At 34.0% G+C, this 26,591-nt stretch overlaps 1 protein-coding gene across 3 annotated transcripts in view; it reads right to left on the reverse strand.

Annotated features, from left to right (window-relative positions):
* The window catches only part of LOC118440458 (neo-calmodulin), a 96,683-nt gene that overhangs the window by 41,920 nt on the left and 28,172 nt on the right, over positions 1-26,591 (reverse strand). The window contains exon 1 of one of the 3 annotated variants that reach the window (XM_035863509.2): positions 121-567. The exons of 1 other annotated variant lie outside the window; for it this stretch is intronic. In XM_035863509.2, the coding sequence (XP_035719402.1) occupies positions 121-207 (87 nt within the window). In that variant the 5' untranslated portion in view covers positions 208-567. Of the gene's footprint in view, positions 1-120; positions 568-26,591 lie in introns of those variants that run through there. One more of the 3 variants, XM_035863511.2, reaches the window with a different exon arrangement.

The following is a 26,591-nucleotide window of genomic DNA, read 5'->3' on the forward strand; positions in this document are numbered from 1 at the left end:
TTTGTTTGCCAATCAGAATGAAAAATACATGATTAAATATTCATTGTTTGCACTAATTATATTAAGGGAATCGTATCGATAATTGAAATTATTTAATTAGTTCATAATTAACGACTTTACCTTGCTTCTGTTTCGAGGTGCGAAGTCCTCTTTGCTAGCCTTCCGCCTCTTGTCCTTCAGGATCATTCTTGCCGCGGCGAACGCCATCTTGTCGTATCTTCACTCCCTTTCTTTTTTCTTATTTATTTCACACACCAAAATCGTGATTAAAAAAATATAGCGTCCAGCGTCGTTGATAGCGAGGAGGAGCACCACAATTGGTAGACTCCACGATCCACACCGAACGCGTTTATAATTTCTCTTAAAACGATAACGAAGACGAAAAGGACCGAACTTGTTTATTGCTTGTTTACTAACGCGAAGGAATACGCGTTATTTTATTGCTAATATTACGTATCACGTACGCGTACCGTAGTTATATATGTACGTGTATTATATGTTTTATATTTAATTGATAATCATTAATTTTAACTTTGATTATATAGGAGAACATCCCTTCACAACATTTTTTTTTGTTTTTTTGTTATTTTTTTTTTTTAATTTCTTTTTATTTATTTCTCTTCAATTTTTTTTTCTTTTTATCTTCTATTACTTCGTCACGACTTTTCGTCCTTTACCCTCCTCAACGTCCTCTTAATCTTCTTTATTTTTCCTTCTTCAGAATATCTTCGAAACGAATCGATACATATCTGTACAATCGATGAACACTATCGTTTACGTTAATAAACGCACAGCCAATGATTTTTTTTTTTTTTTATCTTGAACCCGACTTTGCCTTTTATTCTTCTTAAAGAGATATACTTTATTCCTAAATATTTCAAATTTCTCCGATTTCACTTTATCGGTGAATAAAAGCTCGAAAGTATCGCGATATTGCTCCCCTCTTTTCGCCTCCCTTTTTTGTTTTTTGCAAAAAGCTTGCAAGCAAACTGGAGGGGAACATTTGGTTTGCGACGCGAGTGCGAATCGCCACTCGAACGTTATTTCACGCAATCGATCACCGATCAATCACACTCTCACACACTCTCTCTCTCTCTCTCTCTCTCTCTCTCTCTCTCTCTCTCTCTTTCACGACGATCGTTATCTTCTTTCTTCCATTCGATATATTCTAGTCGTCTACATTCCAGCCAAAGAAAATCGCGATTGATGCGACTTCATCTTTCGTACGTTTGAACCGACAGTCGTTACTGCAACTATGTCCATAGATCTATAAAATGAAAAAAGAAAAAAAAAAAAAAAGAAGATAGGAAGATGTATTAAACATTTGGATTTTAGTTTTTATATCATTTATCCCAGGCAATAGTGTTCCTCCTTTTACTTATAGCTACATCAATATTCGATTCAAATGTATGTATGTATATCGTAAAAGTAATTATCTCTTTAAGTATTAAAAAAAGTGTAAAAAATCTTTTGGAAAAATTTTATACGATATCGAGAGAAGCATACATCGTAATGATAATTATTTGATTTTGTTATTACGATTAAGAAAGATTCTTCTTAGGATCAAATTTAAATCTTTCAACGCAATATTCTCTTTATCACATATTCTTTTCTATTTAGATCAAATCGTTTTTCAAAACACTACATATATATATATATACATATATTTTACATCGAATATTTTTGAGTTATACAGTTTCGAGTCTGATGTATTCCCGACATTAACATTATTCCGATCAATTCTTCCGTCCCCGTTCCTGTCTCCTCTCCCCGGGGAATAACTCGATGAGGATTTGTGTGTTACGGCTAAACGACAAACAATTGGAATTCTGTCACATCGATGAAAAATGTATAAATGTGTTCTTAATAATTGAACGATATGTATGAAAAGACGGTAAATGTCCATGGCCTGTTTAAAAAACAGGACTAAAACAAAATATAATAGAACAAAAGAGAAGAGGGTTATGAGAATAGATAAAGAATAAAGTAGGATCCTTTAAATTTTGTAATTTCGAGGAACGAGATCCCTAAAAATTCGTTTCGTTTAGTTTCGTTTCTTTTGACAAGGACTGTGCCGGGGAAAAAGGCATTGAAAATCCCTTTGAACGAAGATGAAAACGTCTCGGAGAATTTTCGATACCAACCACTTCTTGGTATCTCATCGTCGCTCTTTATTTTACATATTTCTCCGTTAACTCGAAAGAGGAAACAAAATGATATTTTAAGACGCTTAAGGGAAAGAAAAATAGACAAAAAGAAATTTTTCTTATATAAGAAAAATCGATCGCAAGAATTATTAGTTTAATAAAATAGATAACTATAGTTTTATTTCCATTGTATGAAAACGTTTATATTATTTGACATTTTCCGATTATATTACAAACAACGATGACAAACGTATTCGAAATCGAATGCCAGGAATTTCCCTGTATTTATATATGTACATACATACAACAATACATATCAACTTATACAACATAATTTGTATTTCCGTAAATATTATTCTACATTTATCGAGTTTCTCGTTTCTTCACGAAAAAAGTAAAAGAAAACAAAGTTGAAAGAAACTAAAAATCCAATTATATAAACAATTGAATCTGAGAATTGCCGCACGAACTTTTCTGTCAATGGACGGTAATTCAATATAATTTGTCGTAATACAGATTCTTTCATTGTTCCCTCCCCTCTCTCTCTTTCTTTCTCTTTCTTTTGCCACTTTCTTTTTCCCTTTTTTTTTTCCCCCTTTAAGTTTCGAAATACGCGAGATTTAATCTCGTAAAATTGAAAATTTTTGTTATTTTTTGCATTTATATATAATTTATATTATTCACATTTATAAAATCGAAATGATATACTATTTTTAATCCTCCTTCTCTTCCCTACTTTTCCATCAAAAATATCTCGCATTTTTATGTTGCAAAATAATAAAAGCAATGAGAATCAAACGGCACAAGATTTTTAAGGAGTCGATGAAAACGTCTCTTCAAGATTCAAGAATGCTTTCGCACGAACGAACGAAGCCTTTTAAATTCCGCGACGTGAAGCACGTCCGTTTGCTTTTTCTTCATCCCTCGACAGAAACAAATCCGTTATGTCATTAAAATGGACGGTTTGGTTCGACTCGGCTTTCTCGTTTAATAAACCGTTTTTCCATCTCGCAATACACGCAACGATGAACACGTTCTCATTGAATCCCGAGAACTCGTCGCTGTTAATTAGCCGCAAATTCGATTTCCGCGACGTTACCGGCGATTTCACGTTGAAACTCATCGCGTTGAAGGAGCATTCACAGACGGAAATTAAACGCGTTTTATAATCGCAGGATTCTTGTTTGGTTTTTTTTTCTTTTTCTTTTTTTTTTTCTTTCTTTTTTTTCCCCCTGAAAAACTCATCTTGTCATCATCGTTGCCTTTCGAGAAATCAAATAACACTTTTGTATTTTCATTTTCATTTCTTTTTTCCTTCTTTCCTTTTTCCGTTGTTTTTTTTTCCTTTTTTTTTCTTTTTTTTCTTAATACAACCTGGATACTATATAAAACCGATCTCAATACAAATCAATACAAACCAATGAACTTCTTTTTCTTTTTTTTCCTTTTTTTCCCCTGAAAAACTCATCTTGTCATCATCGTTGCCTTTCGAGAAATCAAATAACACTTTTGTATTTTCATTTTCATTTCTTTTTTCCTTCTTTCCTTTTTCCTTTTTTTTTTCCTTTTTTTTTTCTTTTTTTTCTTAATACAACCTCGATACTATATAAAACCGATCTGAATACAAATCAATACAAACCAATGAATTTCTTTTTCTCTTTTTGTGTTCTTTTCTTCTTCCTTTTTCTTATTTCGTTTTGTTTTGTTTTATTCTTTTCTTTTCGTTACACACTCGCACGAAACTGGTCGCATTATTTGTGGCGAACTTCTGTACTGCGAAATCGGTACAGAAGCTAAACGAGATACCCGATAAAACGTTCGCCTTTTCTCTCTCTCTCTCTCTCTCTCCCTCTGCTCTACTCGACTATTCTTTCTTTCTTCCTAGAAAACAATACTCGTCCGCATTCGTACAATCTTTCTTCCGTTCACGTTTGCCCGCACAACGCGTTCCCGTTTTGCCAACAAAGAAATAAATAAACTTTTTCTAGAACATGAGGAATAGTTTCAGTCCGTAGTAATACTAAAACTCGACATTGTGACGTTATCAAGTACTCCGCAAAACGATAAATGCGTATGTGCGATACGTACCGACACATACGTACACATATAATATATACATACATTATAAGCGTAAAGTTGCATATAAACGAAACTTATATATCTGTTAAAGTATAAATCGTTGGACGAAAAGATTCAAAAAGAAAACTTGACTATTTACATTTCTGATTTATTGCATTTCTTTCGTTCACCGAATATTTCATATCGCGATAGATAGATAAAACGCTTCGAGATATCGTCAGGAAAAACATCTATGTTTCTTATCTTGTTTCGGGATGAAAAAAAGAAAACAAAAGAAAAAAAGAAAAAAAAAGGAAAAAGAAAAGAAAACAAAAGAAAAAAAAAAAAGATAAAAAGGAAATAAAAAGAAAAAAGGAGATAAAGAATGATCTCACCATTTCCGGATAAGCTCGTGCCAATGGACTTCATCGATAGAGAAGAGAGAAAATAAAACAAAATAGGAAAAAAAAAAAAAAAAAAAAAAGGAAAGAGATGAAATCACTTTTCGCGAAAGCCACGTCCGCGTAATAACGTTCCACTATCGCTTTCCAATAGGTTTAAGCCCGTAAATGGAGCACATTGTGTTACTTATTTGTTTGTTTTTCTTTTTTTCTTCTTCTTTTTATATTTATGCAACGATACCTCGATATCGTATCGAATGATACATAAAAGATACGTTCGAATTTAATGAGATGTAAATCCAAGGACGATTTGTTTCGAGTACGATTCAACGATGAAAATTTAAATCGTTACGATCGAGTAAAAATCATCGTCTACGAATTCATTCGTTTTTCAAACGTTTCATTACCATTTTACGAACGGACTCGATGAATGAAAAGTAAATAGCAATGAGATCGATATATATACGCACTTTCGCATTCACATGCACATACACACACACACACACACACACAGACTTCGATAAATTATTTTTCTATCTACCCAAGGAATCATCTCTATCGTTTTTTCCTGTCTTTTTTTAATGTGCACGTATGCATGGATCTGAGGAGAAACGTAAATTGAAAAATTTACATTAGAAAGATAGATGATAAATCTTCTCTTCTTTTTCTTTTACTTTTTTTTTTTTTTTTTTCTTTTTTACATATAATCGAGCATACAAATTTCTACTATCGTTGTAATCATTTTCATTTTCATTTTCATTTCTTTTTTATTTGTTTTTTTTTTTTTTTTCTTAACTTAACAAACGTTGCTTATGTAACTTTTTTTTCTAGTTCCTTTTCTTTTTTTTTTTCGATTATAACGAAATGAATTTATTGTATCGTATCTTGTTATCGTATACGCCATGTTTATGACAATATTAATATCGACACTTGCTTACATATATGAGAACAGATTTGATATTATGAGACGAAGCATCAATTATGAATTTGAAACGTGTTACAATGTGACCTCTGGGGAATGATTATTAAACGTGTACGCTAATTAAATGTTGTCGCGATTCCCACTAACGATGATTTCACGTTATATCGTTATAACAATAAACACTTTATTACAGGTAGTCTAAATTATGGTATATAAAAGATAAACGTAACATCCTAAATGTCAAATCTACATAATGTTATTTATATTTCAAATCCCCTCGTTAAGATTGTTTTTAACGATTTCGAGAAAAAAAAAAAAAAAAGAATGAAAAAGTAAAAGAAAAAAAGAAAAAAGGAAAAAACCATTTCAATTATTTATTCTTTTGATTATATTTTCAAGGAAAAGTTTTTCAATTTAACAACACTGGGGAATGTACCGTAGTTTTAAAACGTTTTAAACGCTTTACAATATTTACCAAGGCAATATACGAGAACAAGGAACATGGCACATATCTATATGGATACGCGTAAATACGAATGACCTCTAAAAGCAGATTTTATATCGCGCACGCGCGACCAAACGTAAACGCTAGTAGTACTATCTGTTATAATCTTTATATTCGTTCAAACATATAAAACCTCGCTAAAAAAAGAATATTGAATATTATTGAAAATATATATTGGCTCGATGCATAACGTGTGCTTGTAATGATTTTAATGAATTAAAATCGTTATTTATGAAAAGAAACTTTGTGAAATCAAAGAAACCATTTTTTTTTTTCAGTAAACACGAACAATGATTTTAAGAAAGAGAGGGAGGAAAAAGAGAGAAAGAGAGAGAGAGAGAGAGAGAGAGAGAGAGAGCAAGAAAAAAGGAAATACAATATTTCATTGTGTATTCAATATCTCTACTGTTTCATTATACATTTCATCAATACTTGGAAAATGAACATTTGTATGAATCTATGTATGCAGATAGATATGTGTAATGCGTACAAACATATAGACATATGTACACGCACAAACACGCACATACACACACACATACACATAGAAAAGAAGAAATTACGAGTTTTTTATCGATCCTGTTTTACTTAGAATCGTTATATCAGATAATATGCCTGTCACGTATGTACATATATACATTGTGACCTGATATTGCACGTACCACATAACGAAAAAAATATTTTCATATCAAATAACAATATCCTACTATTCGATGTCTATTAATGTTGTCTAAAATTTCAAAATGCATTTTCCAACATCTTTTCAAACATCGTTACGTTGGCGCAACTACGATAATTGAACAAGTTTGATTAGTTCTAAAGAAAGCCCCGATACTCGACTATGGAATTTGACGTCTCTCCTCGTGATATTCCTCGAGGCGCTAAACGAAACATCAAACTAAAGAGGAGGAGGAGGAGGAGAAGAAGAAGAAGAAAAAAAGAAGAAGAAGAAGAAGAAGAAAAAGAAGAAGAAGAAGAAGAAGAAGAAGAAAGAAAAAAGAAAAAAAAGAAGAAAAAAAGGAAAGGCTCGGCTACTAGAGAGACATGATGAAAGAAGAATGAAGTAATAACGTCGATAAGAGGGGACAAAGAGAGAGAGAGAGAGAGAGAGAGAGAGAGAGAGAGAGAGAGAGAGAAAAGAAAAAAAAACGAAAGAAAAGAAGAGCTTTCTATTGAAACTTCGACGAGATTTTCTTAAGGAGCGTTTCTTCGTGAATTCGATCAAAAAGGGGGTGAGGGGTGACCGAGGGATGGTATAAGAAGGAACGGAGATAGTAGGAAAAATACAATCTATAGCTCTTTGGATGAGACACGAATTGAGCCATTCGCATTGAGTCTGCACGATGAGGGCCTAAAAGAGAAGTAATCTTGAAAATGAGAGAACGTGTAAGCACGTCGAAGAAGAAGAAAAAAAAAAGAAAAAAAAAAAAAAGAAAAAAAGAAAAGAGAGAAGAAAAAAAAGGAAACATCTTCGTTTAACTACTACGAATTCGATTCATTTGAAACGTCTGTATCATTCACATTCTCTATCTCTATCTCTATCTCTATCTATCTATCTATCCTACCTATTCATTCATTCATTCATCCATCCATTCATCCATTCATCCATTCATATCTTTCAATCTTTCTTAAAGATAGGCTTATCGAAAATAATTTCGAACTGTAGAAGTCTCGAGTTTCGGCTGACGATAATTGGATCTCTTTTATCAGTCGAAATTACGAATTTTCATCGATCAAATGTAAACGACGAAGTCGACGAATACGGTGGAAAGAGAGAGAGAGAGAGAGAGAGAGAGAGAGAGAGAGAGAGAGAGAGAGAGAGAGAGAGAGAGAGAGGGTGGGAGAAAGGGAGGGGAGAGGGGAGGGAGGGACAACAGAAATAAACGCGTGGTGAATAATCACGCAGGTGAATCGAGATTTAATGTTAGACGTCAAACAAGGAGGCTAATGACACGCCGAAGAAATTCAAGGCGTGTCGCTTTGGAGCGAAATTCCATCGCGTTCAAGCTTCGAACATGGCATGTAATGCACGCGAGAACCTATCAAGGGAGAGATATCCCATTGCTTGTATATTCTCCTCGTTCGATCCGGATGTTCTGAAATCCATTATATCCGATCTCTTCCATAATTAGTACGTGCATTAGATTAAATTAAGATTCTTCGGTTTAACGTTTAATACGAGATTATTAATGACCGCTTTTGTATTTTCCAGGATAAAATGTAAGTCCGAACAAATTCGTTTTTAAACGAAACCATTCTTTAAGTTCGATCGGAAAGTCGAGTCAGTAATTAAAAAGACAAAAAAGAAATAAATAAAAAAAAAAAAAATTAGAAAAAAATAAAAAAAGAAAAAACAAACAAACAAAAACAAAAGTAGAAATGGTTATCGAAACCATTGCTAAAGACCATTGTCATTTTCGTCACGATCGAACCATTCAAAATCTCACTAAACTGTGTATCGTAATTTTTACGAATCGTGACTTTCCATCTATCTATCTATCTATCTATCTATCTATCTATCTATCTATCTATTTATCTATCTTCTCTCTCTCTCTCTCTCTCATTGTCTTTCTTTCTCTTTTCCGCCTGTTACACCATTTTAAAAGCTCAGCAAAATCGGAGACTTAATTAAGCGAACACCGATTCATCGCGAATAGGAATGCCGAGCTCGCAAAAACGTGCTCTCGCCTTGACTTAACGGGCCTCCATCACGAATCCCACGAATCAGGCTGAACTACGAGGACACTTTCCTTTCCTATGACGCAAACTCGGCCTCGACTATCGTCCTCCGATTCTACAAAGTTGGTAATATAAAAAAGAAAAACAAAAAAAAAAGTATATCGCATTAAGTGATCGCGTAATTGAAAAGTCGGACATACGGGTCAATTGAATACGTTTATTGCGTATATTTATGTATGTATGTACATATATGTATGCGTGTATAGAGGGAATAAAAAAAAAAAATGAGGAAAAAGATGAAACCGATAGAGAGAGAAAGAGAGAGAGAGAGAAAAAGTCAAGAGTTGAAACGAAGTCACAAGGGCTACCGATAACGTGGAACGTCCTTTGGGTTAACAGCCCCTGGTCACGCATCAATGGCCACAAACTCAAAACAAGCACGATGCTCTCTCTCTTTTTTTCTCTCTTTTTCTCTCTCTTTCACACACTTACACGTCAATGTATTGCCCCTTTAACCCCTTTAATCCTTCCTCTTTCTCCCTTAATCCATCGCGACAAAAACGATTCAAGCGATACACATCGGACCTTCATTTCACGCGGACGCTACTATTATGGACATTGCTCATAAGTTTTTCTCTCTTCTCCCTCGAGTCGACAATTTAGTTGAAACTATGTCAGTCAGTCTGTCATTATGGAGTATTCATTTGACAAGATTTTATGCGGTGATAAACTAATTACAGATTTAAAAATTGTTTCCAAGGAAGTCAATGATTTACTGGATAAAAAAAAAAAAAAAAAGAAAAAAGAAAGAAAAAAAAAGAGAAATAAAGCCTATTTAAATGTAAATCAATCTTTCTGTTAGGATCTCGTAATATTATAATCAAGAGAATTAAACTAGTTCGTACTTTAAGGAAACTACGATACAGCGATTGCACTCGAATACAAGATAAATTATTTATTTAATTTATAAGAAACATGAAAAAAAATATTTTTAGAGAAAATTAATGGATAACGAATATTCGTAAGGATATAAATATAAAACGATTTTAATTATCGTCCGTTCTTTTCGATAAAGACTTTCATTAAAATATAGAACGTCTTGAAAAGTTCTTTTCGTCTTTCGAGTCGTGCGAGAGAAAGTGTGTCGACGGAAAATAAACTGGAGCATGGGCGGACTAGAAAAATTGAAATTTCGAACGTGGTCGATTTCTGTCGCCAATTTAAAAGGTAGAAGCTGAAAGCTTTGAAATTCAACATATCTAATACTCGAAGCTCGATATGTATGGCAACCAGTATTCTTGATAATATTTTCTCTCTCTCTCTCTCTCTCTCTCTCTCTCTCTCTCTTTCATGCAATTTCCAGTATATCTCTAAACGAAATTTTTAAGCTTTTCCATGCTCGAACGTTCACTTTTTGAATTTCCCATGAAATCCGTAGGTACAGATGATAGTAGAAAAATTTTAAAGTCAAAGAGAGATGTTAGCCACCGTAAATGCAGTTAGAACGTCATAAATTGTCCACTGAAGAGACAAAGAGATAAAGAGAGAGAGAGAAAGAAAGAGAGAGTCATAACATAATCTTGACGTTGACGACGGTTTAACAATGACGACAGATAAAAGGTGCTGTTCTCGTTCACGTTCACATATGAACTACGTCCAACAGTTCGTGACCATTGTGAAAAGACAATTAAAAGTACAGTCATACTATTCGCTTTTGTACAAAATATGTATGTATATATGTATGAAAATTTAAATATTGCACCAAATTGTAGAAAAGAATGGGTGACAATTATAAATTTTATTGCATTGACGGCAGTATTGCTGCCAAAATAATGTCTGGATAAATTTCTATCAAAAGAAACACATGGACCGAACAAAAATACACAAATAAATACCAATATCGTAGATGTAATAAATTGCTATCCACACTTCATCCATAAAAAATGAACTTTTTCCTTTTTTTTTTTCTTCCTTTTTCTGTCCTTCTTTCTTTTTTCCATTTTTTTTTTCTTTTTTTTTTTTTCTTAGAATATTTCCATCCAATCCTTTGACAACACGCGTTATATGCAAGAAGATACACACACTTTATTATTTTAAAATTTTTATGTACCTACGGACTTTTCAAAGAAAGGAAATAAATAAATAAAAACATAATAAGAAAATAGTGATTCGTGTCACGAATATCAAGTCCCTATTTTCCTAGGTATCCGTAAAATGTAATATAATTCGAAGGATTCGTTCGAGGAATACTCCGTCTGTTTTCCTTTTTTGAACCAATCAGAATTTCATCTTTTCACAGGGTTTTATCCAATTGAAGCGAGGCTTCCACACTCCCAAGTTATCCTTCCGAAAATCCTGCCTTTCGCGAGTCCAACTTGAGCTTTGTTACTCTCGAGGGCGGTCGTCGGTGCAGGGGTAGTATTGATCACTCCCACGGTGCGCCCTCTTCCATCCTCATCGTTCTCCGACCACCGTTTTCCCTCCTTCCTCTGCATCCACCGATTTTCCATATTTCGTCTCCTCATTCATCGTCTATCGTCTTTTTCTTAGCTCGTGAATAAACGTCAAGCGTTAATCCTCCATCTCATCCTTCTCCTCCTTCTTTTTCTCCTTCTCTTCTTCCTCCTTCTTCTTCTCTTCTTTCTCCTTCTCGTCCTCTTCTTTTTTCTCTTCCTCTTTCTTCTGCGTCGTTTATCAACTCGGATCGTTGCACTTATCGTGGAAATTGAGTTTCTATCTCCTTTCTTATCCGCCATACGTTTATATAGTCGGATATTCTTTTTAGGCCAATAGCGTGAATTTTTCACAAAAGAGAGAGAGAGAGAAAGAGAGAGAGAGAGAGAGAGAGAGAAAATAATTGAAGTGAACATATGTAATTCATAAATGTTAATCTTCTTACGAGTAGGTAGATATCACGGAACGTGTAAGAGTATTTTAAAAGCCAATATAGAAATGTTCGTTGGTCGTACTTTTCTTCCATTGTCGGAATACCCATGCATCATTCACATCAGCGTAAATAAAAGATCTCTTTTTCCAGGGAAACTATATCAGATTTGTTTCCATCCCTGTATTTACGGTAGATCCACGAACAACATGGCTAGGATTACAATACACATTCCCTACATACATACGTATATATATACGTATATGTATATATATATATATACCTACGTACGTACGTGTACACATCATACGAAACATTTACTGTTAAGCTTGATTATTACTCGGTTCGAGATTTAAATCCACGAAAATAAGAGCGCATTATAAAACGTAGTCGATTACTGTCGAGTTATTCAAATTGATACGTCATTGAGACTAGCGTATACGTGACCGGTAATACTCTTTTTTATCTGGATTTTTCCTCTCGAAAATTTTTCTCACCGATAAAATATAAAAATATTATACGTTATGTAAGTGTGTACGAAAAGGCAGACAGAGAAGGATAGTTTGAGAGAAGAAAGAAAGAAAGAAAGTAAGAAAGAGAAAAAAAGAAGAAAAAAAAAGAAAAGAAAAGAAAATAAAGAAAGAAAAAGAAAGACTTGAACGTTAAACCGTTACGTTGGGAAACTTTTCACCGGCATGGTTGGCGAGCTTTACGTTGCCGACTAAACTACCACCGGAACTTCGTTCACTGTGAATATAAAAGCATTAGGCGAATTAATGGCCGCGAAACGACGTTGGCGAAGGTTGGGGAGAGGGGAGGGGGCAGGGTTGTGGGGGTGAATAGCAAGAGTACCGAGGGTAACCAGACCACTCTTTTCCCCGTCGTGATCGATACACGTCGTATTAACCGTTAACCGTATCGCAGTTTTATCGAGCATCGTCGCGTTACTTTTCCGTCGAGCGTTTTTCTTGCGTTTACACGTGTCACTATGACTCGGCCGAATAAATATCTCTCGTTTATTCGACCGTTTATTTTTCGCCAGATTCTATAATATTCAATCTTTCTTTCTTTCCTTTTTTTTATTTCTTTTTTTTTTTCTTTTATCTCTAATTAACGAATTTTATCGTTTTTTTTTTTTTAGTTTTTCCTTTCTCTCTCTCTCTCTCTCTCTCTCTCTCTCTCTATTTTTCTATAGAATCACGAAGGAGGATTATAATCGAAGTAACAAAAATTCACACCTACTTCGTCGTAATATAAAATATCAAAGGATAAAAATGTTAGATAACAATATTAATTAACTCGTTGCTATAATGATTCCATCATTGTTCCGGATTAAAAATGTTCGATCGAACAAGGAAGAAGTTCGAGGCGTGTCGCACGATGACGACGCAACGTTGCGCGACGGGAGAACTTTCCCTCAAGCAAAAAGTAAACACACACGGCTCGAGTGACGCTTTTACGAAGCGTACATTAAAAAGAATAGTGTCACGATATAGTACGGCATAGGTTAGAACGTCTGATGTATCGTGCCAATAAATCGAGAGAGCCTACCTGTCAAAACTTGTTACATAAGGATTAATCTTCAAATTGATCGTTCTCATTATTTTCTCCTTCTTTTTTTTTTTTTTGTACATTTTCATTTTCTTTATTTTTTTATTTTTTTTTCCTTTCCTTCTCTTCTCTTTTCCTTCTGTGCTTATTTATTTTTGCTTTGTCCTTTTTCTTTCCTTTCTTTTCTAGTTCCTTTATTCCCGTTGCAACGTTCATCTAAAGACCTACGTAAAAAAAAACCAATAGGGAGGGGGAGAAGGATCGGTCCTGCCTGTACGTCTCGTCGATGAACAAATTGATATTAACGAGAGGACGCCACGGAAAAACAATTTACGAGACGATAACGTAATGACGAGTAATTTATAGGGCTACTTGGTGAGAATGGGTCGAGGAAAGTGGTTTGCAGTGATGGGATTGGATCCACGCCAGGTCTGTTGCTGATACGAGGACATGGAAATCCCGTGAGGTATATCATTCGTTACTACGAATTACATGCACTAATCGATGAACAACCTATCCTTTCATTTCTCTTTCACTAAACAATGTTATGTGTTGATATAACAATGTATGATGTGAATATAAATATGTACATATATGTCAAAAACTCTTTTTTCTCTGATAATCGCCGATACCATTTCAATGTTTTACAAGATAGCTTTTTCTATCACACGTTTATATTTCCTTACGAATAATTCAACATTTTCTCTTCTATCTTCTAATTGTATGGTTCTATCGAATACAAGGTAGAACTATAGTTTGGTTAAGTCGAAACGATCGATAAATCGGTCAAGTCTTATACATTATTTTTATAATGACTTTAAGTATATGTGATATAAACGGTAAAATACTACGAGTATTTCTTAAAAGAAAAGAAAAAAAAAAAAAAAAAAAGAAGAAAAGAAGAAAAGAAAAGACACAAAGAAAAAATAGAAATTTTTAATAAATACTTTTATGGTCGATAATTAATAAATACGATTACGATCAAGTTTAATCTGTACTCTTCTATATTTTATATGTGTATTCTCTATTGTGTATATATATATATATATATATATACACAATTGATCTATTATTCTCTCTTTAAAAAAAACAACCTTGACTTGTAACGATCGTACGGAAACATTCCAAATATACCTGAAAAAAAAAAAGAAAAAAAAAAAAAAAACAAGAAACAGAAAAAAATACATCTTCCTTCGAAGACGATCGGTTTATTAAACAAATTGTCAATAATTAATTATAAATTAATCGATATGTTTTCGTCCTTGAAAGAAACATTTTCTACATTGTATCGTAGCAAAATAAAAAAAAAAAAAAAAAAGAAACGAGTTATAACAACAAATCGTTCAGTTCATTGGTTACATAGATTCTAAACGAAGGTCAAGGAAACTAAGAAGAAAGAAAAAGAGAGGGGAAAAAAAGCAACAAATGAGATCGCTCTTCGGCGAGAGGCAGAACTATCGGGTACACACATTTTGAGGGGGAAAAGAACGAAAGAACGAAAGAAAGAAAGAAAGAAAGAAAGAAAGAAAGAAAGAAAGAAAGAAAGAAAGAAAGAAAGAAAGAAAGAAAGAAAGCTAGAAAGAAAGCTAGAAAGAAGAAAAGAAATGAAAGAAAAAAAAGAAAAGAAAAGAAGAAATGAGAGAAGAGAACGTGGCGTACGATGAAAAACGATTATACCATTAATCGTGAAAATCCATTAACCGAAATGTCTACCAGATCTGATCCAAATAATCTAGGATTACGGAGTATCGTTGTGAGAAGAGCGATGATCGAAATTCGAGCTCTCTAGAAGATCCGGCTCGTCTCGGATCATCATCCTTATTGAAGAAGAAGATCTTTTTGAAAGATCTCATCGCGAAGAAGAATCTCCTACTTCCGAGTAGTAAAGATGTATTGTAAACTTCGAAACTTCTTTTTATTTGGTAAAGATATACACATAAGTACGTAAGTACGTAGATGTACAAAATTCTTTCTCTAGATATATAAGCGCGTGCACCATCCATTTGTTTGTCCATTCTTCTCACCGAACGTACGCATACACGTAGAGTGCCTATTCTCTCTCTCTATCTCTATTTCTCTCTCTCTCTCTCTCCCTCCCTCTCTTTCTCTCGCTTGTGCACCGGGTGTCCCGGGTTCATGCCCTACTTACGTTATCGAACTGTAGGAGGGCAGGGCACCCTGCACAACGTATCTCTCATTGATTGTTTATCCGTGTACACTGCCGAATCTTGCATTCAACATATATATATATGTGTGTGTGTGTGTGTGTGTATGTGTGTATAAAAGATAAAATAGAATAAAGGAAGAGAAGCTTTTGAGATAGAATAAATGAAAAAAAAAAAAAAAAATAAAAAAAGAAAAGAAAAACGTATTCAATGAGAGAAAAATGTATAACTCTAAATTTATATTTTCTTTCTCATTGAAAAATAAGAAGCTTTAGAAGTATCATACAATAGTTCTCAGTAACAAGTTATGAAGCTACCTGTGCTCTATTATACTGGGCAATAATCCAAAAGGATCATTCGGACGGAAACGTTGCGGTTCCGAGATGACCACGAACAATGTCGCCGATCTATCGGTATTAATTCGATTTCAGAATCTTCTTCCGTTCCGGAAAAAGACTGGTTTCGTTATGACAAATTTGTTCGCGCTTAAATACCTAGGATATTTCGAAATAAGAAAATATATGTATCTATGTATGTACGTATGTATCTTACTATTAAACTTTATATATATATATATATAGATATAGATATAGATATAGATATACAAATACAGCTCCTTGAGAATTTATTAAGGACGATTAATCTTTCGATATAAAAAAAAGTTGATCGCATTAGTTCGAGAAACGATTTCGTTTTAAAAATCGTATAAGGGCTTCCGATCATAAGAAAGTTCTATTTTAAACATCATTTTCGATTCCATATTAAGGAAGGTGTAACGTTGTAAGAAAAAAGAAAAAAAAAAAGAAGAAGAAGAAAAAGAAAAATGAGAAGAATGATAAAGAAGGGAATAGAAACGACAGGGAGATGGATGACGGAAGAGCCAGCCACCATTGTCCGGAAGTGTTGTTCGAATACATCAACCCCTTCCCAAAACCGTTTAAATCGGATCCGACGGGGTTCGGCCACATCTTCGGAAATCCTACAACTCTAGTACCATATCCCTTTTGCTGCTCTTTCTATCGAGTCGACAGTAGTCGTACCATACGCATTGACAATTTTGATATATATATATATATATATATATATATATATATATATATATACGAATTTCTGACGAGCTATTCGAATAAATTCTTCGAAGTAGGAAATATGTCGATTGAAAGTCACTAAAGTTGTCTCACTGAAAATGTTCTACGATAAATTCGAATGAACAAAGTTATAATGACAAATAAACATTTATGTATATTGAAGTTATACGATTTTTTCAAATAAATTTCAAAGAAACTATCTTTTCAAATACTATCTCCTCCCGACCCCCACCTCTCACTCTCTCTCTCTCTCTTTTTCTTTTCTATCTCTTTACCATCATCTTATGATTTTCTTCACGAAGATCGTTTTACGATAGTTAACGACAAAGAAACTTTATCCTATGTATGAGAAACGAAAAAAAGATAAAATATATGTGAGTTAATTCAGAGAGGACACATCCAAGGACGCATTAACCGGATCGAGAGTTCCCATTTTGAAAGTCCGACAAGTCCTTGAAGTGAACTGTTTACAAGAATACAAGATACGAAGTAAAAGTTTATTTGATATTTATCGTCATGTTCTTTTTCTTTTTTCTTTTTTCTTTTTTCTTTTTTCTTTTTTTCCTTTTTTTTTTTTTTTTTTTTCTTATAGAAACGAAATATACATCTCGTATATCGAAGATTCAACGCATTTTCTTCTATCGTTTTTGCATCGACGATTCGTAGTAAGAATCTTAAGGGAAAAATAGAGTATCAAAAGAAGTCGTTAAATTATCACATCGGCACTCGGCAAAACGATCGGGATTTGGTTTCGTATCCAGTTTCTCAGAATATTTCCATTCGCATAAAATTCGAGTTCTACGTTTGAGGACGCACCGCCATTGGTCCGCTTATGCATTTATGTAAATCACAGAGAGTCTTTTAGAAAATGCTAATTCCGTTACGTGCGATCTCGTAATTTCTTTCAAAAACATTCTCTTCCTCTCTATATAAAAATGATAAGTATTTTATCGTACGTGTAACTAACTAGCTTAAGTATGTATAACTATACATTATATTGACTCAACTATTACATTTTCTAACGATAACGAGTCATTTCCTGCATGCAATAGTTCTTTACGAAAGTACGTGAGATTAGAAAGATGTCGTTAATGGGCTAATCTTTAAGCATGTCGGCATACGTTAACGCGATAAACGAGAGTTAACATTTTCAAATCGAAAGTTAAAGGGACCCTCGAATGGGCTTATCGTTAAACGCCGAGACGAATGGACGCCCGTAAAGATCAGGGGAGTACGTATAAAAAAAAAAAAAAAAAAAAAAAAGGGGGAGAAGAAAAGAAAAGAAAAGAAAAAAAAAAACGAAAGAAAGAAAATAGAAAAGAATTAATATTCGAGAACACGCGAACTTGACACACGTAGAGGCATGCATGCACGAGTTTTAAGAGCGTTATCTCGCGTGCTCCAACAAGGTCGAGAACCTCCAAGAGCGATCGATGCTTATGATACAGTGTGTTTTCGACACGTATGTTTGATGATAGTAGCCACTGAATAATTGAAGTGCGACTTCAGGGGGTTGCTAATATCGCGCGAACGTCATGTTTCAAGCCTGTTACCTAACCCTCTGACTAACATAAGTCTAACCGGTACTAAACTTATGAATAATAAGTAATAAGAGAATAGAACCGAAGGCTGTATTTATGTAAGTTGACATATCCAAAGATAAGAAGTATTTAGCTTTAACTATTCCGTTATATATATCCTTAAAGTGTCTTAACACATCGTTTTCATTTATCGTCGTTAAAATAAAAACGATCATTAATCCGTCTTCTTCTACTTCTTCTTCTTCTTCTTTTTCTTCTTCTTCCTTCCCAGCCCCCTTTCCCCCTTCATTCCTTCACAATTATACCAACGAACGAAGTAACATTTTTTTTCGAGGATACGAGATGATATCTCTTGAAGTCCATCGATAAACTTATATAACAAATGTATATTTATTTACGTATACGTTATTTCTTAATTCCATTAACATATTTGACGAATCGACGAAAGAAATAAAATAACACGAAGAATTATTTGCAAATTGGACGACGAGGAGATATCCTTTTTTTTTCTTTTCTTTTTTTTTTTCTTCTTTTTTTTTTTTTATTTTTTTTTCTTTTGAAATATCAATATTATCATTTTATTAAGCGATGAATTAAAGACAGAAAGAAATCGTTCGTTCGATTTAATTCCCTCGATGCGATTCGTAACACACGTTGGTACACGTTTCAAGGATTCAATAGCGTGCGAATGACGATCGGCATTTTTCGATGCACGAAAATGGAACGATTCGGTGTAGACGACGACATTTCCCGGTGGGAATAAATTTGCACGAAACGCCGTTAATTAGAATTCGTTATTTGCACAATCGAACGCGCACGCTCGAAATCGATTAGAATTTTCAGTACAACGCGCCCGTTTCTCATGGATTAATCGAATTTCATGTCGATCGTGCATAACGAATAACTCGATAGACAGAGCGAAAGACAGCGAGAGAGCGAGACATAGAAAGATAGAGAGAGAGAGAGAGAGAGAGAAAGAGAGAGAAAAAATAGTAAAATACATAATGATGATACAATTTGATAAATGATTAATACAATTCGTAATCGATACTCGAGAAGATTATTGGATTAAACGAACGGCTTTAACGATTTTCTATACCAAAATAAAAATATATTTTTATGATTATTATTCTAATGCACTACTAATGAATACGGTTTACATTAATAATCTAAATCGATGGATTAACTTAGTACGTTCGTTTTCGAGAATATATGTACATATATGTTAACAGTTTGTAACTCTTAAACGGGGACACGTAGACGGATTATTTCGATTATTCGCATCAATGGACATTGCTTTTCCGGTTGATACAACTAGCAAAAATCATCCGCCGGATCGTTCGATGATCATCGTAAAGGGGATAAAGGAAAGAAAGAAAAAAAAAAAAAAAAAAAAAAGAAAAAAAGAAAAAAGAAAAAAAAAAAAAAAGAAATACAAAATATTAATCAGATTCTATAGAATCTATAAATTTAATCAAGTCAATCGCTCGTTTTGTTTTAATAAAGGATTAGAGAAGATTTGAAAAATAATGATTTCAGATTATTGGAAATCTTCCTATTCATTGTGTAACATAATTACGCGATAACCATATGCGGCTTGGTCAACGTGAATCGGTGAACTCGATCAAGATTTATCAAGGCTACTATGGCAGATAATTTGATTTTCGATCGTGGGATCGGTCGTACGTGCATATGTACGTGCTTCGTTGTACACGCGCACGAGAATGCACGCACGCATAAACATGCACGTACACACATACATACATACATACATACATACATACATACATACACACACACACACACATTGCCTCGGGAACACACTATTGCCTGTTTGATGCTCACCTCGATGTCCCCTCTCTGCTCGTGATTTTCAACGTAATTCATTCGACACGGTATACACGTTATAGATAGATAAGTAATACTTGTATAACGTCGATATACTAACGAATCTATTCGTTTCGATCGATTAACGGAACCAAAACGTTGCGGCTATTGTCTGCTAAAATAATCGGCGATATTGAACGATGAATTGAATAAAGTCTCGATAATCATTTGTATCATCTATTATGAGACAGTCTCTGACTTTAAACATTTGTTATTACTTTGCCATTAGTATTATTCACCTTGATATTATATATTATTATGTTGGATAATTTTTTCTTTTTCCTTTTTCTTTTTTTTTTCAAATTTTCATTCAACCTCTTTGTCCTGATTTATTTCATTTATCCCTAATTTTTATTCGAAACGATAACTCTTTTTATAGACTTTTTCATTCAATTTCCTTTTATCTCTTTTTTCTTTTTTTTTTTTTCTTCTTCTCATTTCGACATCTCGATTCGTTCGAATCGAATAGAATCGAAAAGAACAACAATCGTATTTCGTGAAAGCCAATAAACCATTTTACTATATTAACCTGCGATAAAAAGTAGATAATTCGTATCGTAGTAAAAAGTTACCAGGACGTATTTCCTCGATGCTATGAACACTAGACAGCGTGATATCGATATTGGCGTTCACGAAGCACGTGGTTCGTTCTTGTCGACTGTCTCCGAAGGAGGAAATGTCCGACCTTGCACAAGATATCGAATGTGCGTCGAGTCTGCACTTTGTATCGATCGTTTTCGATCGTAGACACATTCGAAAGACATTTTCGAGTAAGTAGATATGTATTTTTAAAGGATCGTCTTTCCAAAGATTTTCCACACGTTTCTCGTCGATCAGATTGGATCAATATTAAATCAAAGTTATATCATTCGTAAGAACGATACTTTTTTTTTCTTTCTCTACTTTAATAATTTTTAATTAATCGATTATACCACGGTAAGTTTATAAAGAAAACGTACCGTGATTAATCAAACGATACGAATGATAAGAATGAATTAATATTATTGCATGTTCGAAATACGTACAAGCATCAAACGTTATTCCTTAATGAGGCATTTGCGTTGACTCTTATCGTGACAGGTTTTCTTGTTCTATCGAAAGGATCGATTCGATATCTTTTATCTTTCCTTGATTTATGAACCTATAATTAGAACCGTGCTCCGAACGGCCTCGGACACGTATCAACTCGGCACGTATAAAAAGATGCTCGCAAAACAACGATTTATCTTTGATATCGCATCTCCTTTGTTTATTTATTAAACATCAACAAAAAGCAAACGATTATATATCGGTTTATATATTGTATTTAACATTGACGAACGAGAAACTAACGGGGGAGAAGTGGAGTGGGGGGAGGGGGGGAGGTAGTGTGGGTCGAGAAAGAAAACGAATGAGGGGAACGAATAAAAGGGTGAAAGAAAACAGGCCTCTTCCACGTGTCTTCAAATAATTGATAAATCTCCTTTGTTTTAGACGTATCTATTAAAATTTGAAATTTGTTCATTGATAGTTCCGACAAAGAAGAACCGTCATCGTCATCGAACAGGTCGCACGACAACGAGATTATCTTTGACCAATCGAAATTCCTTATCAATTTACTTTCTCGTATAATCCTTGTTTTTTTTTTCTTTTTTTTTTTCATTCACGCACGAAACAAGATTATTTTATTCAACGCGTGATTCACGTAACGGAACTTAACCACAGAGCGAGCCATCGAACTCTTGACATCGAGAAATACCACGTAGAATGCGAAACACGTTGAATCATGCAGAAGATATTCATTTCGATTTCTATAACACAAGATACTGACAAAAAAAAAAAAATAAAAAAAAAATAAAAAAAAAAGAGAGAGAGAGAGACAAAGACGAAAGATTCAAGAGAAAACAAAAAAGAAATTGAATACATTTTACGTCGCAACTTAAAAGGAAATAAAACGTCGTAAGTATTTTCAAATTGTCCATATCCATCACGAGCAATCAAAACGATAACAACGACGATGACGATGACGATGACGATGACGATGACGACGACATTGACGACATTGGCAAAGACGATAAAGACGAGAAAGACGAAGAGGGAGAAGAAAATTTTTTGGAAAAAAATTTGTCGTGAAAATTGTCGGAGATTCCCGGAATGAAAAGCGCCATTTTCGAGGAAATCCCTGTAAGCGACGGTGCGGCGAACAGTGCGGAGAGAGGGGTGGGCCGTCCCTGGAAAGCCGTCAACCAAATACATAGCTTCTTCGGTGTATAGGTGTCTACGTAATGTGCGTGTCCCTATATACATGTGTGTGTATGTGTGTGTATGTGTGCGTGCGTGTGTTTATGCATATATGTATCTACTATACACCCACTGATTTTTACGAATTAACGCGTAGAATTTTGTTAAACAATACGAAGTATTACGTTGAATATTTTTTGGAGAGAGGAGACTCGTGAGATAAACTCGTGCGGTCGGCTTCTAGTAAAAGGAGGAACCGCTTTCGGGACTTACGTGCTCGATGCTGGACAGATGGGCCGTGACTGACACCCCCGGTGCCGCCACGCGCCCTTCTCCGCGCCGCCCTCTTTACCACCCTTCGCAATTGATACGCTACAGCGCAGGTCCGCAATCGGAGTCTTCTCTCTCTCTCTCTCTTTCTCTCTCCCTCTTTCTATCGTTCTCTCATTCTCTCTACCATTCAGAGTCTACGTATGTTTGAGTAGTATATATGTATGTATGTCTCTCTCTCTCTCTCTTTCTGTATCTATCGTAAAATGTATATGTATAGATATATATATATATATATATGTCTGCATGTTATGTTTCTATATCTCTTTCTCTCTATCATACAAATGTATGTGTTTCTCTCTCCTCTCTCTCTCTCTCTTTCTCTCTTTCTATAGCTGAATGCCAGCCGAAAGGACATACAGAGAGCCATTCTCGTTCCTGTGTACGCGCAAGGACTCGAGGCGGCTTAGGGTGAACGTCTCTCGATTAGCTTCCCTTTCGTTTAAGGTTCGCCACTGTGAGTGAGGTCAGTGTTAGATATTCCTTCCTTGCTTTGGGTTTCTAACCCGTAACCCCATTGCGATGGGAAACTGTCTCTGTCTCTCTCTCTCTCTCTCTATCTCTTTCTCTCTCACTCTTTCTCATCGTATATTATGAATTATATATGTATATAATACAATGCGCTCTTGTTTTTATCTTCTAATGGTATTACGAATGTGATCATCGATTCTTATAGTTTTATTTTTCTTTTCATTATTTTCCGTTTTAATGAGAATCCCAATCGAATTAATCATATTATAATATTTAATTAAAGAATGTAAGATGGTCAATTCTTTTATTGATTTTCACGAGATCATTTTTTGTTTTATTCTTTTTTTCTTTTCTTTTTTTATTTCTTCTTACAATGACATGATAACATTCGGACGGACTCGATAGATAAAAATGTTGATGGGCAAAAAATTAGATTCATATATATATGTATATATATATATATATATATATATATATATATATATATATATACAAGTTTTTGTGTTATTGACATAAGAATACGATGCGATAACGCGTGATTCTTTACTCTTAAACCCATACTCATAGCCACAAATTGATATTTGCGGTTTCTACGTTAAACGATACTCATGAAATTTTGCGAAGTAGTTCAGGTCCGTCACTTGTCAGCTCAGTCATTGTAGATACATTCATAGATAGATAGATACATAAATACGTACGTATATACATACCTATGTATGTACATACAGACATTACCTGCCGACGGCTTCGATTATACGTAAATACGATCTACCTGAAACTTCTGTACATAGCGTGTTCACTAACATGCTCGCGGATTATCAATTCGAGGAACAAATTGATTTAGTTCAGGCTCGTTGTGTGTAAATCATTCTTGTTTCCTGTAGTTTTTTTACTGGCACATTAACGAAAAAACAAAAAAAAAAAGAAAAAAAAAAGAAAAGAAAACAAGAAAGAGAAAAAGAAAACAAAAGGAAAAGGATGAAAAATCTATTATACATGATATACGTAGTATTTTTTCTTTTTTTTTTTTTAACATCTAATAACTCCTTACCCGCATTTTATTGATTAATTTAATAATAAAAAAATCTTCGAAATCCATTCGAAATAATTTCGAATGAGTTACGTACGTCTGCTCGTGATTTTGTAAATTTACGAGCAGGGCCGAGGCAACGTATCTTGCCTCGCATAATCGTTGTACCGTAAATTTAACGAACCGATAGTAATATATCTTAACGGATAAGTGGTCCTTATGTCAAATACCCTTGCGCATATATTCATATGCATACACGCGTTTCCATGTTAATCCCCGTAATACGAAATTACTAACATTCGTCTCCAATGAAATATGTGCTCGCGATTCACGAAAACGATTCATTCAATCGTTTCCTATTTCATCCAAAAAGGAAAACTGTTATTAAATTCAATCGATAAGTTTTATTCGTTAAATTTAATCGAAGAATTTCGATCAAACGAATTCATTCAAAATATTAATATATTTCAATAACAATAATATATTCATGATTTAAAGGAACAAAATTATCACAGGTTGTCCTTCGTTTGATAAATCGCGTCGCATTAAACCCCACCTCCTTTGAATTATCGATTTCGGAAATTCCCTTCGAGAAGTCATCATCGGTTAGACCAGTCACTCGCTTAGAACAACGCAGACGCTTTATACGAATAATATACGTCGTCTGTAACGAAGGACAGTACATGTCCCTGAAAATGTAACTTCCCCCTCACAACGTCAAGCTTCCGCAACTTTTGTTAAACTTCCTTTTACCACTATTGACAGCTGTCACTCTTAGAAAGGAAATGACGTATCTAAATAAATGACAGTAACGTCATAAGTAATGTATCTTTCTCTCGAATCGCACTTTAAGAGAGAGAGAGAGAGAGAGATTAATTAAAGGTCGAACTTTACGTTTGTAATGTAAATTACACTTCTTGTTAAAATAAAAATCCTTAGATAATTTTTATCGGTTTGACACTTATGACACTTTTCACGTAACCCAACAAATGTTTCCTATCGCCATGCCAAAACAAATTGGCACGTCGTGCATCCCTTCCTTCCTTCCGTCTCTCTATATATATGTGTAAGTGTGAATCCGTGTATTCCGAAAGACGACAGGATTTTCTGGTTATAAAAATCGTACATTTTGTCTTGAAAATTTATCCTTGAAAAATTTCAACCCACGGAAGATAAACGACAATGCACTTTAGGTAACATTAAATTATTCCAAAAATCTCGATTACGAGAAATTTTTCGTGTCAACGTTAAATATAACCAACTCAATTATCGAGATTTCATATTCGTTTCATTGTTATTCCTGTCATAGATCCATACCTATAAAGTTAACCTTTAACAGTTTTCTCATTGACCTGTCTAAAACAGATCTTAACGTCAACTTTATATGTCTTATTCGTCGAGTGCTTGAGAATAAGAACTTACAAGTTCTTGTTGTTTTACTCAGTCACAACTATCAAGATCAGAACGGACACACATGTAAACGAACTCGAATAGAACTTTGAAATCATCGTACGAATGAAGAGGATAGAATAGGGCGAGGATAGGAGGAGTGGGAGAGTGTTCGCTTAACATACATAGCTAGGAAATTTTCAAAGTACTATTTTATCGAAGTAATTCGAAGAATTTTCAAATCAAATAACGAAACCGTGAATATGGATCAACTATCATGATAGAATACTTTTAACAAAGTCAAGACGAAGAGTTCTTTTTTCTTTTTCTTTTTTTTTTTTTTTTTTTTTTTTATAGTTAATGAACAAAGTTTTAACGTTCTACTCAAATTGATTATAACGTAACACCAACTAAGTAACCATGTTAACCCAAATAAAAAAATAGTCCTCGCTCAGACAAAGCCAACCGAAACATGGGGAATGGTAAGGACAGTTCGACCGTTGTCCGCTACACGGTGATCCTAACTCGGTGGTTTGAAACCGCTAACAAAACCAAATTACTGCGGACGACCTAACTCCACGTAGTTGAACATAACTCAAACGTAAGTTTAATCAAATGACCAGTTAAATATTTCTTAAATATTTAATTATAATTACGACGTTATCAAAATAGAACAGAATTTTTTGGAAAATATCTGTCTTATCTTATATTATCAAATCATTATTATTTCGATGATTATTATTACGTTGAGGGAAGAAAAAAAAGAAAGAAAGACAAAATTTTACGAAACGAATTTTATATTTCCACGAATGCAAAAAAAGAGATTTTTATTAAAGGAAGCCTCTTCCATTTTTTTTTTTTTTATTTTTTCTTTTCTTTTCTTCTTAATAATATTAATTAGAATATATAGTTCATCATCGATATCGTGACATTATTTGTTCAGCTGTCATTACATTATTTTTTTAATTCTATATGTGGGCTTCGATAAAACCACTGTACCTTTTAACGTAAATATAATTTAGTATTAACGCTTATGTATGTATCTCACCTCGTTGAAAATTTCATTTCGTTCCATCCCTTATACAATCTCTCTCTCTCTCTCTCTCTCTCTCTCTCTCTCTCCCTCTTTCTCGCGTTATCTCGCGTAATACTCTGTGATTCTCGCTCGGCTCGCATAAACTTCGACGAGAGTGATTTTGTCCTGGTAAAATAAAATTAGCTTTTTTAATTTCTAAAATCGTTCGACCGAAGGAAGAGAGAGAGAGAGAGAAAAAGAGAGAGAAAGAGAGAGAGAAAGAGAGAGAGAGAGAAAGATATGAAGGG

This window comes from Vespa mandarinia, chromosome 7 (genome assembly GCF_050613455.1).
Source record: "Vespa mandarinia isolate Hongniang chromosome 7, ASM5061345v1, whole genome shotgun sequence".
In the NCBI taxonomy this organism is placed as follows: domain Eukaryota; kingdom Metazoa; phylum Arthropoda; class Insecta; order Hymenoptera; family Vespidae; genus Vespa; species Vespa mandarinia.